Source organism: Magnolia sinica, chromosome 5, assembly GCF_029962835.1.
Source record: "Magnolia sinica isolate HGM2019 chromosome 5, MsV1, whole genome shotgun sequence".
Lineage (NCBI taxonomy): Eukaryota > Viridiplantae > Streptophyta > Magnoliopsida > Magnoliales > Magnoliaceae > Magnolia > Magnolia sinica.
The window spans coordinates 9407750-9422616 of NC_080577.1; the positions used below are offsets into that span (position 1 = coordinate 9407750).

At 40.6% G+C, this 14867-nt stretch overlaps 1 protein-coding gene across 1 annotated transcript; it reads left to right on the plus strand.

Moving 5' to 3' along the window:
• The first annotated feature begins 2348 nt into the window (after window positions 1–2348).
• LOC131245382 (EP1-like glycoprotein 2) lies at window positions 2349–3905 on the plus strand. The gene has a single exon (XM_058244820.1). It carries the CDS (start codon window positions 2391–2393, stop codon window positions 3729–3731), a length of 1341 nt encoding a protein of 446 aa, XP_058100803.1. The 5' UTR covers window positions 2349–2390; the 3' UTR covers window positions 3732–3905.
• The last annotated feature ends 10962 nt before the right edge of the window (window positions 3906–14867 follow it).

Sequence of the window (14867 nt, forward strand, 5' to 3'; positions counted from 1 at the left end):
GGGACGGACAATGTTCTCACTTCTCTGTCTCAAATGATTAGAATAAGGATTTAGGATATATATATATATATATATATATATATATATATATATATATATATATATATATATATATATATATATAACGATCAAGTTGACCACAGTGCAAAAAGCTGTGGGGGATTGATTGTCTACCATTGAAACCTTTTAGGGTTCACAGAAATTTTGGATTAATATGAAATTTTTTTTTCCTCTTCATTCAGGTCTTTTTCGAGCTAAGTCAAGTGAGTTAACCAGGCTAGCCGGTTCGTGTACAGCCCTACTGATATCTGGATAACATCGAAAGGGGAAGCTAGCTGATGTACCTCACTGTAGCTATATAGCTACTGTATTGACCTCAGCAAGTGTTGTGAGTCTGATCATGGGGTATGTGTTATATGCAAACCGTCTATGCATTTGGCGAGCTCGTCTTAAGGCTTTAGAAGAAAAATAGGATAGATCCAACTATCAAGTGGACCACACTGCAAAAGGCAGTGGAGGATTGAACGTCTACCATTGAAACCCTTTTTGGGGTCACAGAAGTGTTGGTTCATTATGAAATTTAATTTTCCTATTCGTCGAGGTCTTTGTGACCTCATGAGCAGATTGGGTGGAAAATAAACCTTATGGTGTGCCCTACGGATTGTTTAACCGCGAAGATCATTATCTCCACTGCTATTTGTGGTGTGGTTCGGATGATCTTTGAATATTCGCTTTTTACGTGATCCTCTAAAATGATTTCTAAAAATAGATGAACGGTGTAGATATAATAAATATATCACTGTGGGGCCATGTAACTTTGATCTCCTTTGAACCGTTCGTACAACTCGGATCTCGAGGAGCGTCAGTGCTCGTCTTCGCACGACACGTACCTACAGCAGCTACATAGCTACTGTGTGGTACACCAGCCAATCCGCTTCCGATAACATCCATGCCGTCCATATGCTGCCTAGGTTACGCGGACCATTGAAGGCTTCTTTCTCCGCGTGCGGCCGTCCGTTTCCCTTCCAACTCTCTTCCTGATTTCCCGTTCACGTGCGTTGCACGTGCCGTACCCGTGTGAGGTTTCCAGGACTTTGAGGCGGTCCTTTCTAGACGCGGGTTTCCTGCAAAAGCCATCGGCAGAAAGTTCCTGCACTGGCATGCTAGGTGGGGCCTACCGTTATGTTAGTGAGAAATCCACTCGGTCCATCCGTTTTGTGAGATCATTTTAGGACAAGAGACCAAAAATGGGGCGGATCCAATGGTCAAATATACTACGCTAGAGGAAACAGTTAGAATTCAGTTGCTACCGTTGAAACATTTATACAGCCAAAAAACTCCATATAAGCCTAAGTTTTCTCACTACATCCCCGTGGTAATAACCTTATAAACGGTTTGGATGACATAAAAAAATCAAGGTGGAGCGCAGAAAGGTTTCACTGGTAGGAAAATCTTTCCCCAATTTTCGCTCTCATATGGCCAAATTGAGATTTAGATTTGCATCATTTTTAGTGGCATGTCGTATAAAAATCTAGAAAAACAGAGGAACACGATGGATTTCTCTCAAACATTACGGTGGCCCCACTATCAAAAGCCATCGATCGGCCTTTTTCTTTATCTGAAATTGCTGATCTTTGTGGACAAATAGCGTTTTTGAGCAAGGGCATGCTTACCGTATACCCCAGCTAATGAATGGCCCAGATCTCTGACATGTTTGTCATGGTGGCACGCAGGCAGCAAAAATGAAGAGAGTGGGCCATATTCTCTCAAGTGATTCAATGGACTTTTGTGGCGGCCATTTCCAGCGAATCACGCGCAGCTGTGTGGTGGGCCCGTATCCGGTGTTCACAGTTCAGGTATGTATCTTTCACATCCAACGCCTTTTCTCCTGCCAATTTATTACTTATACAGAACATCCTAGCCGTGCACAAGATCAACAAAAGTAAAAAATTTCCGTCAATGGAAAAAAAAAACAAAAAACAGGTGGTCCATCATCAGATGGCCTACACCATTTAAATCAACAGACATCCGATGAAATAATTTAGTGTAATAGTGTGGCCTACCTAATGATTAAATCATTCCAATTTTCATAGTCATTGATTCTTACAAAATTTCTTGCTTAATGAACCGCTCAGATTGTTTTAATAAGTGAAATATTTGTGAATAAAGAGAGCATTGAATGCATATAAGTTTACGTGCAACCGTTCTATCTAGATACAGGTGTCGTTTTGACTTGTCAACAAAGGTCTGCTGGTCAGATCCAAAGCCTATCCATCTCGATGATATTACTGTACAATGCACCTTATCTTTCCACCCGAACAAGGCTATAAAAACCCCTTCAAACCATCATTCCAAAACACTTCCTTTTCTTGCAAGTAGAAGCAGCTTCAATGGCTACTCTACGCTCTCCATTTCTCTTTTTCTCCTTCTTTCTCTCACTTTCTATCTTTGCCATCGTCACTGAAGCCCAAGTCCCTACTGCACAGCAATTCAAATGGGTGAACCAAGGCGAAATGGGTGACTATGTAACCGAATATGGCGCCTTCTATCGCCAGGTGACCGTCAGTGGCTTCTCCAGTTTCCCTTTCAGGGTCTGCTTCTACAACACTACCCCAAATGCACATGTCTTCGCCATCCGCATGGGAACCTCACGCGGCGAAGCCATCATGCGCTGGGTCTGGGATGCTAACCGCAACGATCCCGTCCGTGAAAATGCCACTCTCACCTTCGGCCAGAATGGCAATCTCATCCTTGCTGATGTAGACGGCCGGGTCGTCTGGCAAACCAATACAGCCAACAAAGGCGTCACTGGAATTAGGCTTCTCTCCACTGGGAATCTAGTCCTTCATGACAAGAACGGTAGGTTCTTGTGGCAGAGCTTCGACCATCCTACTGACACCCTCCTAGTAGGCCAGTCAGTTCGATTGGCTGGTACCAAGAAGCTCATCAGCCGCACATCGAACGTGGACGGCTCTGATGGGCAGTATAGCTTGGAGATAGTTCGTAACGGGTTCGTCATGTTCATGGATTACTCCGGTACGCCTCTCCAGTATGGAGGTTGGGGGAGGGAGCCTAATCTTGAAGCGGTCACCTTCGTAAGCCAAAAGGATAATATAGATGATGCATTCTTCCTAAGGTTGGATTTCGTAGCTAATGGGAGTGCCTCAGGTGGATTCGATTTGGTTAGGCTGAATTACAATAACACGTATTCATTCCTACGGTTGGGATCGGACGGTAATCTGAGGACGTTCACATACTATGAGAAGGTTGTGGAAGGTGCATGGATGCCAACGTTTGCATATTTCTCAGGTGACTTTGATACGTTCCCATTCTATGATTTCGGCTACGATAGGAGGTGTGGATTGCCGAAGAAGTGCGGTTCGCTTGGGTTGTGCCGAGAAGGAATGTGCGTCGCGTGCCCTCAGCGCCAAGCCATGTTGGGGTGGAGCGAGAAGTGCTCACCTCCAAAGCTCCCATCGTCGTCATGCAAGGCTAGTGCAAGCGTCGATTACTATAAGATCGATGGTGCAGAACACTTCTTGAGTAGGAATGTGGAGGGAGTGGGGCCTATGAAGGTGGAAGAGTGCAGGGAGAAATGCAGCAAGGATTGCAAGTGTGTAGGGTACTTCTATTGGAAGGAGACTTCCAAGTGCTGGGCTGTTCCTTTCCTTGGTACAATCAGGAAAGTGGAAGAGTCATCCCACACTGCCTATATCAAGTTCTCTAAATAGGGGTTTCGTCTCCCCCACTTTGTTTTCTTGTTTCTTTTTTTTTCTATTTTAAACCATGCTTATTTCTACCGTATGATGTGTAAGTGTAGTAACGTTTAATCTTCGTGTTGTAAAGTTACGAATAATGATTGCAACTTTGGTTGCTGGCAATAAAATAATGTAATTTTAAGGCTCGTCCGCGTTCTTGTGAATGGAACATAAAGTTATGTATGTTTATTTTAAATTGGCGACAAGGACATTGATTGTGTGTTACAATTATTGAATGGAAGCAATTTTTTAGAATAAGAGACCTAATGACCATTAATGATTCGACTGCACAGTGGCATCATTGTAGCCTTCTTCGGGTTAAAAAACAAAAGATTGAACATGTTAAAGCCTGTTGATATAGATTACTACGCCATTATCTAACCCGTAAAGTTTTAGATAAAGCAGTGATTTGACATGATATCAACTAGGATGGTTGTGTTTGAATATCAAGAATAGCAAATATGTACTCCATGATATATTCTCCTATTATTGTTTATTATGGTATCCTTTGCTTAGTATGACTCCATGTGGAGCTCCACCCCCACATGTTTGGGAGAGTGTTAAAGTTCCCTGATATACATTTCAATATGCCATCTTCCAACGGCTGGAGCTTTTAAATCAAGTGATAGTTTTGGTTCAAGCTAATATTTGTGTTTTCAGTTTTGGTTCAAGCTATTACTCGTGTTTTCCTTTCATCCTTCCTTCCACACTTGAGCTTTGGATATGTTATTTTTATGCTTTTATATTAAAATGACATAGTAAAATGGATGGATGGTGTATATAGACTGCTTTTTTTTTTTTTTTTTTTCCTTTTTAATTCCCTTGATCTCAGGTTGACATTGAGGGTCATCAATGGCATAAAAAATCTCATCAAAGATGCAAGCTGAACTGTATATGCACGAAATTTGTTGCCTATTCCAATCGTGTTAGTATATATAGAGGGTGTAATTAATTGGAATTAGGATAATAGAAATGACTTTCTAATTCCTTTCTAAGGATTTCAAGGGCATAATTAAAGCTCATGAAGTATATTCGAGGCTTATTCAAATTGATAACATTTTATCTTTTATGATTTCTGTTTTCATAATGTATATTTATCGCTTTATGTTGTGATTTTTTTTTTTTTTTCTCAAATTTCAACGTAAAATTTAGATTGCTTTTGGTTAGATTTGATCGTGCAGTTACAAATACTTTGCTTGATCCATATTTAGGTATTTTCGTGGCTCCCCAGCACATCTAATAGGAAGCCTCATCCCTGCTTATGTGGTGGGGCCACTTGAGTTTTGGATTTGCCTTATTTAAAGGTTACCACTAACAAGACTGGGCGGAACTGGCGAACGGCGTGGATGTCAATGTTACGCACACGAGGTTGGGCCACATATGTTTTTTCCTGCATGGGCTATCGGACAACCTACATCACGTGACGTGACATCAGGTTGGATGGCTTCCACAACTGGACAGCCACATTGCGTCTTACACACCCCACCAGTCCACCACCACCCGCCCTCCACCCCAAGCCAGGAACGGGCGGTTCTTTGGTCAGGACCACTGTTATGTATCTGTTTATCAATTCTGTTCATCTCTTTTCTTATATCATTTTATACTATAAGCACAAAAGTGAGTCAGATTCAACGCTCAAGTTGTCCACATCTTAAATGACTCTTGCATTTAATGCAATCCAAGCTTATTATTTTGTGTGGTCCACGTTAATGTTGGGTCTGCTTTATTTTTATTTACATATCTTAAAATGATCTGATAGAAGGGATGGACGGCCTGGATAAACAGATACATCACGGTCGGCCCACCCACAGAACTGCTAGTTCGTGGCTAGACTAGGACGTAATCGGCGTCCGCAATAATGTAATCCCTCGAGCTGCCGCCTCCATGTGTGGGCCATTCGATAGTGACTCGGCCTTATGCCTTTGACGTACTGACATCCCACGTGGTGAAAATAAAGATTACCCACAATGCTCATCTAGATTCTAGAAAATGTCAGTGAGGATGCGAACGGAAGATTATCCGTTGATTTGAAGGCTATGATGGTCTAAATGGCGTGGTTACTTCATATTGGGCCATCGAAACTAGGTCCCAACTGATGGGCCGACGGGATTCAAAATCTAAGCAGACAGGTCAACCTTATCAGGCGACGAAACAACGAAGCTGCACTTCTCGGGTTAATTTCTTTTGCGGGCTGGTACGCCATTTCATTTTCAATCGTACTTGTGGTCCGGATGCCATTGGCGAAAGGCTAGGGACGCGGGTAAGACCTCGCAACGTACATGGAGTTCCAGTAATCCAAAGGTCTATTGGGCCACGGTGATGTCTGTCTGAAATTCACTCTATCCATCAGTTTTGACAACTCATATTTATTAGGTTGGAAGTTAAAAACGAGACTAATATATACAAGACTTAAGTGGTCCACACCTTAGAAAACAATGGGGACTTTCTGCGCCCAAAACTTATGTATCCTTGTTTTTTCCTTTCATCTCGATGGATTCACCTTGCGAAGGGCTTGGATGGCATATAAAAATCATCGTGAGCCCTATGAAAGTTTCAATGGTAAGCCTTTTTAGTTAATTATTGGATCTTTAATCAAACCTACGTGCTAGATTCACAACAGTTTTAATGCAAGGTCATGAGTTGGAGTATCCCATCATGGTATAAAAAAAGCCAGGGTGAGGCGTGGGTGGGTTGGTGTGAATGAGCGTGTAAAAAATTTTAATAATAAAAAAGAGTATTTTAATTTATTCTCATCGTTCCTACTGTGTGTCTAGTTGAGTCTCCAATCTCCCTTATTAATTACAAGCTCTAACATGAGCTGCTGAAACTGGGAAGCGGATTGAGTTCAAATATTAGGCAAGTCGATTGCTCAACTGGACTGCACCACGGGAAGCAACTCACTGTTGCAACCTTTGTAAAGACCACCGTGATGTTTATTTTTCATCCAACTTGTTCATAAGTTTATACAAATCTGAATGAAAAGAAAAGGCACAAATATTGTATTGATCGAAAACTTATACCACTTCCATGAAGTTTTTAACCATGGGAAATCAATCCCCACCCATTCCCACCACTGTGTGGTCCACTTGAGCCTTAGATTTGCTTCATTTTTTAGTTCGTATCTTAAAATGACATGGAAAAAAAGATGGACAAAGTAAATAAAACCCATATATCACATAGGCTCCACAGATCCCTGCTAGGACGGATTATCGTCCTGTGGGAGCAAGACACAATCTGCTTTCGGTGAAACTGATGGACGGTGTCAATTTCACATCGAATTGGGAACCCTGTTAAAATCCAATGTTAGTTTTGCACAATTAAAAAAAATATATTGATGGCGACTGAGCATGAGCAAAGCTTTACACAACTCTATACTCTTCAAAGAGCTGATGCAACTGTGAAGGGAGCGCATAACTGAAAAAGAAACTAACAATATAATATTATAATATTAAACATTTTATTTTTCATTTAAATTGCTAGCTTTTTTGCTTTAAAGCATTCATTTGATAGCCTGAATTGGATTATTATAATGTTTAATTAAAGTAATTTTAAATATTTGCCCCATCTATGGTGTGAACACAATTGAGATGTTTTGGATTTCTGTATGTCGGTGGCAAATGTGATAAGGATAAGTCGCCACAGACGCGGATCGCATGGACACCGCTCCTCATTTTGGAAGCGGATTGCGTACTGAGTGATGTCTTTTAGCGTACTGAGTAAATTCTGTGGAGTTCACCATAAATTATGTATTTAATCCACTTTGTCCAACCATTTTATCAGATAATTCTATGGCTTGAACTCAAATAATGAGGCATAACGAAAGATAAAATGGCCACACTATACAAAAAGTGCGAATTGAACTTCTACCATTGAAAAATTCTCAGGGGCTTATGAAGTTTTGGATCAAGCTTATATTTCCCTTCATCCATGTCTGTTTGATCTTATGAATAGGTGGTTGGATGACAAATAAACATCACCGTTAGGATCACTGTTAGGCCTAGAAAGGTTTCAACGGTGGAAGTCATTATTTCCACTTTTTCCTATGGTATGATCCACTTGAGCTTTGTATATGCTTCCATTTTGGGCTCAACCCTTTAAATGAGCTGGAAAAATGGATAAAAGTCGTGGATAAACCACTTACATTCATTGTGGGCCTAACTGAGTTTACTCAGTACGATAAGAGCGTGTTGAGGTACTCAGTGTGCAATCTGATTTTGCTCATTTTAATGTATGATCCTAAAAAGAGGCAAATTCAAAACTTAGGTGGACCACATACACCATCGGAAATAGTGGGGATTAAATGCTCACGGTTGAAAACTTGGGTGCCACAAAAGGTTTAGATAAAGCTGATATTCTTGTTTTTCCTTCATCCAGCTTCAATGGACCTTATGAATAAATTGGATGGCAAATAAATATTATGGTGGGTTTAAGGAAGTTTTCAACCATTCATACTGCCATACGAACTATTTCCTATGATATGGTCCACTTGAGGTTTGGATCTCTCTCATTTTTAAACTCATGTCATAAACATGAGCCAGCAAAATAGTTGAAGATGTTCAATAAAACCCATACATCACCCGAGGCCACAGGTCATCAATCACTACGGATGAGGCTAGTGATAGGTTCTCCAAGCCAATTTGCGGGCCATTATTTAAATGTACTGCGGACATATTTTTGGGATAATGGACAACCTATCACAGGAGCTTCAAGCACCGTGAAGCTAGGTAGGCCACGGTGATGTTTGTTGGACACCCATCCAATGCATCTTTTTTTCAGACTATGTACATGCCAAAAAACTAAGCTGATCCAACACTTCACTGAACCGTACGACAGAAAAAAAAAAGTGCTTTTTGGCGATTCTTAAATTGATAACTTTAACAAAATATAAATGCTTTTTTGTCAAAGCATTTTGGCCACCATTTGCCGACATTTCTTTTCCTGATTCCTAAGCTTCCTTAATCAACTGCGCTATTCCAGCAAAAAACCCTGGTAAAAACTCATACCAGGGAACGCCGTAGGACAGGTCTCATAGCGAGCCGTCCAATCTAGAAGAAGACTGCCATTCAAGAAGTATAAAATATCAAAGAGAAGATCCAATAACCTAACGCTCCTTTTGACACGGTGGATTTGAAATATCCTCGACTAGAGATCTCTTAGATTCGAAATACTCTAAATTTGGGATTCTCCTGTTGTGTTTGGCACCCTAGATTCAGAATGGCCGATGCTCTATACTAAATTTAGAATCCAAAAAGAGTGAATTTAATTACTAAATTAATGGCCGATGCTCTATACTAGATTTAGAATCCAAAAAGAGCGAATTTAATTACTAAATTAACTTTAATATATTTAATTAGTGTATGCATGTAATGTTTGACACAATGATTGTAATAAGCCTGTTGAAACATATACTAGGGCCGAAAATAATGAAATTTTAAGTCTTGGATGGGCCACAAGCATAGGATCATATCCTGAGTGACTAACCAATGATATTTAACCGTTGAATTACATGGACAATTCTTGGATTGTGCAGATTATTCTATTAAAATAAAAATAAAAATTAGTGATGCAATTGATAATATAATTGTTTTGGAATATCATCAATGGGCCACATGCCTAATAGATTAATAATCTAGTAACACACATGTTACACATATGACTCATGTGAGAATTTTAGATGAAACCGTAGCTTCCACTTTGGATTTCAAAGCGTTTCTTTGAGTGGATTTGAAATGCAGTTGCTTTATCCGCCTAAACAAAGACAGATTTTGAAATCCCCTCCCCAAATCCATGGTGCCAAACAATCTGGTACATAGAATCTTGCATGCACCTATCTGCATTTGGGCTTGTTGGCATCACGTCAGCTTTCTAAACCATCTATTAGGTTAAGTCTTCTCACGCTACTTTGAGATAATCACAGCAATCAGGTGGTCTTAAACATCCATGATTGAACCTAATCTATGAATCCACGTTTCCAACTTTCTCTCTCATTTTATTTTTTATTTTTTATTCTCCTTATGATGAGCAATGTTGTTTCAAGCATGGTTGGTCAGGCTAATGGACGGTCCAAATAGGTGATATGGATGTCAACAAGCCCAAATGCAAATGGGTGCATGGAAAGTTTCCATGATCTTGGCACACTGGATCATCTATCAATATGAGATATAGGATGAGAGAATTGCTATTGCAATTGATAAAGATGAGATCCAAGTAATATGATTATATAAAACATATTTATATCAGAGATTTTGCTAGCTGTGGGATACGGAAGGGAACTGCTTGGTGTGACACACATCACCCACCTCGTGGTGTGTCGACGTCACCTAGTTCTGTGGGCCACACCACGATATTTGATGCATGTGTTGCATCCACATTGTCTATCCATTTGAAGCGATTATTTTAGTGCATGACACAAAAAAATGAGCCAAACACAACACTCAATTGCACCACACCATAGAAAGTACTGAGAACCATGATGCCCGCAGTCAAAACCTTCTCAAGGCCTACCATAATGTATATTGACCATCCAACCTATTCATAAGGTCACATGTATATACCTGGATGAAGGTTAAAAAAATAAAAAATAAAAAATCAGCCTGATCTAACACTCCTATGTACATAGGTGTTCAATCCCACTGGTTTCTATGATATAATCTACTTAAGCTTTTGATTTACATTATGTTTGGGCTCATACCCTAAAATTATCTTGCCAAACAGATGGACGGTTTAGATATAACATATACATCATGAAGACCACTAAGGTTGGTGGTGCGTGGCAGTGGCACACCGCATCCGGATACTTTGAATACGATGTCATCTCCTGTTTACGAAATCTGTGGTTCTGAAAAGATAGTCAAATGAAGTTAGCTGCCTCACAAATCTTGAAATTGTACGATACTATTGGTGGTATTGATACCACCGCGCCACGCCAGGGCTACTGTGGAGCCCACCTCAACTGTGCATCTAATCCGTCGCATCTATCGTGTTTTCTTTGATTCTGACCATTGAAACCAAAGATCAGACGATGCAAAACTTACGTGGGCTATAAAACAGGAACAATGGAAAATCGTGCTTCCAACCTCCTAATTCATGGCTTGTGGCCTACATGCGTTTTATGATGGGTCGATTTTCGTTTTATCTTCGTCTCTGTGAGGCGCATTTGATTAATGGATTAGATGGCATATACACACCAAAGGAGACACCAAAATCAGTGGAGAAATTTTATTGGTTGGGTGTCCCCACCTAACTTTTTTGGGGTGTGGTCCTCTGACTTTTGGGCTATTAGCCTACATTAAAGGCTACATCTAACGTATGGGACGCGGATTGCAGCTTGCCGTTGTCTGGTGGGACTTGGTACATTCAGGGCCATGTGGGGCCCACGGTGATGTTTGGATTTTATCTACTTAATCCATTCATTTTAGAAAATCATTTTAAGGATAATCCAAAAACTAAGCGAATCCAAGGCACTAGTGGGCTACACCATCCTGGGAAATACTGGTGACAATGATGCTTTCTGTCCAGGAAATTAATTGTGTATTATTAAGTTACGTTGTAGCAGGCTGAGTAAATTGTGGGGCCCATTGTGATGTATCTTATATACGTCTTTCATTTGTTTTAGATTATAAGCCTAAACCTGAAGTGTATCTAAAGTTCATGTGGACCACACAATAGGAAAAAGTGTGAAATGAAAGCCTACCTTTGAATGCTTCTTGGGGTCATGATGAAAGTTTTAGATCAACTTATGTTTGTTTTTTCCCCCGTTCATTCATGTTGGTGTGACCTTATAAACAGATTGGATGACAAATAAACATCACGGTAGACCCTTAAAAAAGTTTTAATCATGGACATTATTATCCTCATTGTTTCATGTGTGTTGTTTCCTATGTGATGTGGCCCACTGATGTGATGACTTTGAATTTTCGAAACACAAAAAGCCTAACTAATTAGGATTTAATAATTTAAAATTTTAATTAATAACAAAAGACCAAACACTTAGCATGTTGGTAGGCACTCTCGGTGTAAGGATAGGTTAGAGGATTGAGTCTCGGCTTTAAAATAATTTATCTTTTTGTGAAATTTTCTTAACTCCAGAGGAACCGTTTAGACTCGGGCCGTCTCTTTATAAAAATGGGAGATCGAAAGAATTTTCCTGTAGGAAACCCTTGAGAGAGACAAAGGAAGGACTTTTACTAGTATGTTTTGACCTTTTTTTAAAAAAAAAGTATTTTAATTCAAAAATCCTAGATCTACACAATGAATGAGTTATATTGATTCTATGTTCATTGTTTAAATCTATAATAGGGTTTTAAGTAGAAAAGTCAGTTTTTGTTGAGGGCCTTGCACTAAACCTTAGGATCTAGCCTCTCAAAACAAATCAAAATTATGAGACAATAAAGTAATGAAATAAATCAAAGCACAAACCACATGACACAAGAGAATTTTATGTGGAAAACCCTCAAAGAGGTAAAAACTACGGGACCTCGTTCAGATCAACAATCCACTATCAAGTAGAACGTTACAACCAATCACAAGCACACACCACTTAGATCAAACCTTCTTCACTACGCAGAAGTGGATAAACAATAAGAGAATAAAAAGAAAACGGAGAGATCTCACCGATTACGAGAACATAAAAGCGCTGAGACGTCGACTCCCTTCCACAAGCTTCCTCTCTCTCTCTCTCTCTTTCTCTCACACCTTTAATAACCCTAAACCATTTAACAAACCCTTGTAAAGCTTTAAGAAATCCTTTTGCATTACCTATAAAGCCCTAGGTACCTCCTATTTATAGTTTAGGAAACTCTCTTTTACACCCTTATGAAAGCCGCTCAAAATTCCGCATCCTGCACAAAATCGGATTCAAAACTGCATAAGCTCAACTGGTCGAGCACTGTTCACTAGACTGGTAGAGCCGGCCCTCGACTGGTCGAGCACTATTCATTGAGCTCGCTGGACTTTGAGTTGAGTAACCCTCGGCTGGTCGAGCGACCCTCGAATGGTCGAGCACTGTTCACTTGACTGGTTGAGCAGCGCGGTGATTCCACTGTTTGTGGCATCTGAACCGCATCACATCTCCTCTGACCTGAGGAGAAAAACTCTATCGAATCTCCCCCTTTCCGACTCAGAAGGAATTCACTTTTTTCAAGCCAGCATGATTTCTACAAACCTCAAACTTACTCTTGAGTAAAGCCTTGGTTATCAAGTGGACCACGCCAAATAATAAGCTTGGTTGCATTAAAATGCATAAAGCATTAAATGTCAGTTGCATTAAATGCAAGAGTCATTGGTGGTGTGGTACATTTGTTCGTTGGATCTTCTTTAATTTTGTTTCGATGCCTTAAAATAATCTGAGAAAAGGGATAGACGACTTGGATGTACAGATACATCACGGTGGGCCCGCCCATAGACCTGCCCATTCGGAGCTAGGGACAGGCGGGGGTAGTACGCAATCCGCGTCCAGTGCGCACCCACAAAAAAAAAAAAAAGAAAAAGAAAGAAAAAGAAAAAGGCTAGGGAACTCGAAAGTGCACTATATAATGCTAATAGTGGCATTGGGAGCTTTAGACAGTCCAATCAATCAATCTGAACCGTTCGTTAAGTGCCAATCATATTTCATGGTTTATCATTCGAAAATCACACGATTCAGGTGATCCAATCCATACTTGATTTGGCATTATTTTCTATATCCGTCCTTTTCCCAAAACATGTATAGGATTGTTACTAATAAAATTGATTATTTATAATCATAAGCATTTCAACTTCCAAATAGGTGGGTCAAGTTGTTGATTGGAATTATTATTATTTTTTTGTTTACAATCTTGACCGGTCATATTAAAGATCTTTAATCAAACGGTTAATATTTGCCAAATTGGTGTGATGTTTGCATGGTCAGCTGAGATGTGCGTTGTACCTAACCGATGGTCTAGATGAATGAATTGAATTCTCTAAGTGCCCCGGGGGATCATCTAAGGTGAGACACGGACCGATTAGAATGAAATCGGGTTCATCGGATAACCACCGGTTCAGAACCTATTGACATCGCTGGCTGCGGGGGCGAATTCCCTGTCACATGAGCCCTTGTAACACAAAGTCTATGAAGTACACCTATGCCCATGTGACATCTACTCCGTCCATCGACTTTTTCTAGCTAATGTTAGCATATGAGGCTAGAAATAATTCAGATCCAAAACTTAAGTGGGCCACGCTACATAAAACAGTGGGAACCGGAGCATGGAAGCATCCACCATCGAGACCTTCCTAGGCTCACAGCCCATTGTTGTGTTTATATTTATATGCCATCCAACCCGTTCATAAGGTGTTGCCCACTTGATCCAGAACTAGTGGGCCCAAGAAGTTTTCAGTAATGAGCATTCAATCACAGCTGTTCCATGTGGTGCGGTCCACTTGAGTTTTGTATCTGCCTCTTTTTCTGGCTCAAATCCTAACATGAGTTGGCAAAAATGATGTGCGGAGTGGATTTCACACAAACATTCGGTGGGCCCTACAGAGCTTTGTGTTACAGAGGCCCTGTTACAGGGAACTCACGACCCTCGGCTGCTAGCTCTAGATGAGCCATCGATCCAATGGGGTGTCTATGGGCCATATGTGCACGAACCAGGGTCGAGTTGGTTAGTGTACCCGGCCTCCCCAGCACTTCCAAGAATAGCCAGTCGAATGGTCTAGCCACACGTCCAAGTAATTCATCCGGTGGGTTCCACTCTGTTTGTTAGCTGGGCCGGCCCAGAAATTAGGATCTTCCATTAAATGAGCCACACGTTTATGAAAAAATGGACGATAATAATAAAAATTACCCAACTGACTATTTAAATGCATGTATGGACCCGATGAACCTGATCTAGCTACAACCCAAGGGTACACAAGGTCGGACAGATATGAAGAGCCCTGATCCTGCACACGCAACGATTAAAATGGCACGTGCGAGAGTAGGATTCGGATGGTTAGCGAGTAGCCATTCCTCTGCATTTGAAAGCTAAATTTGGAAAGAGTTCTGTTTTGCCTCTGTCAGCTACTCAGAATTCAGTATAGCCGCCATGTGGAGCCCACATGCAGACTGGTCCAATGATGGGAAGCATCCAAATCATGGAATCTATG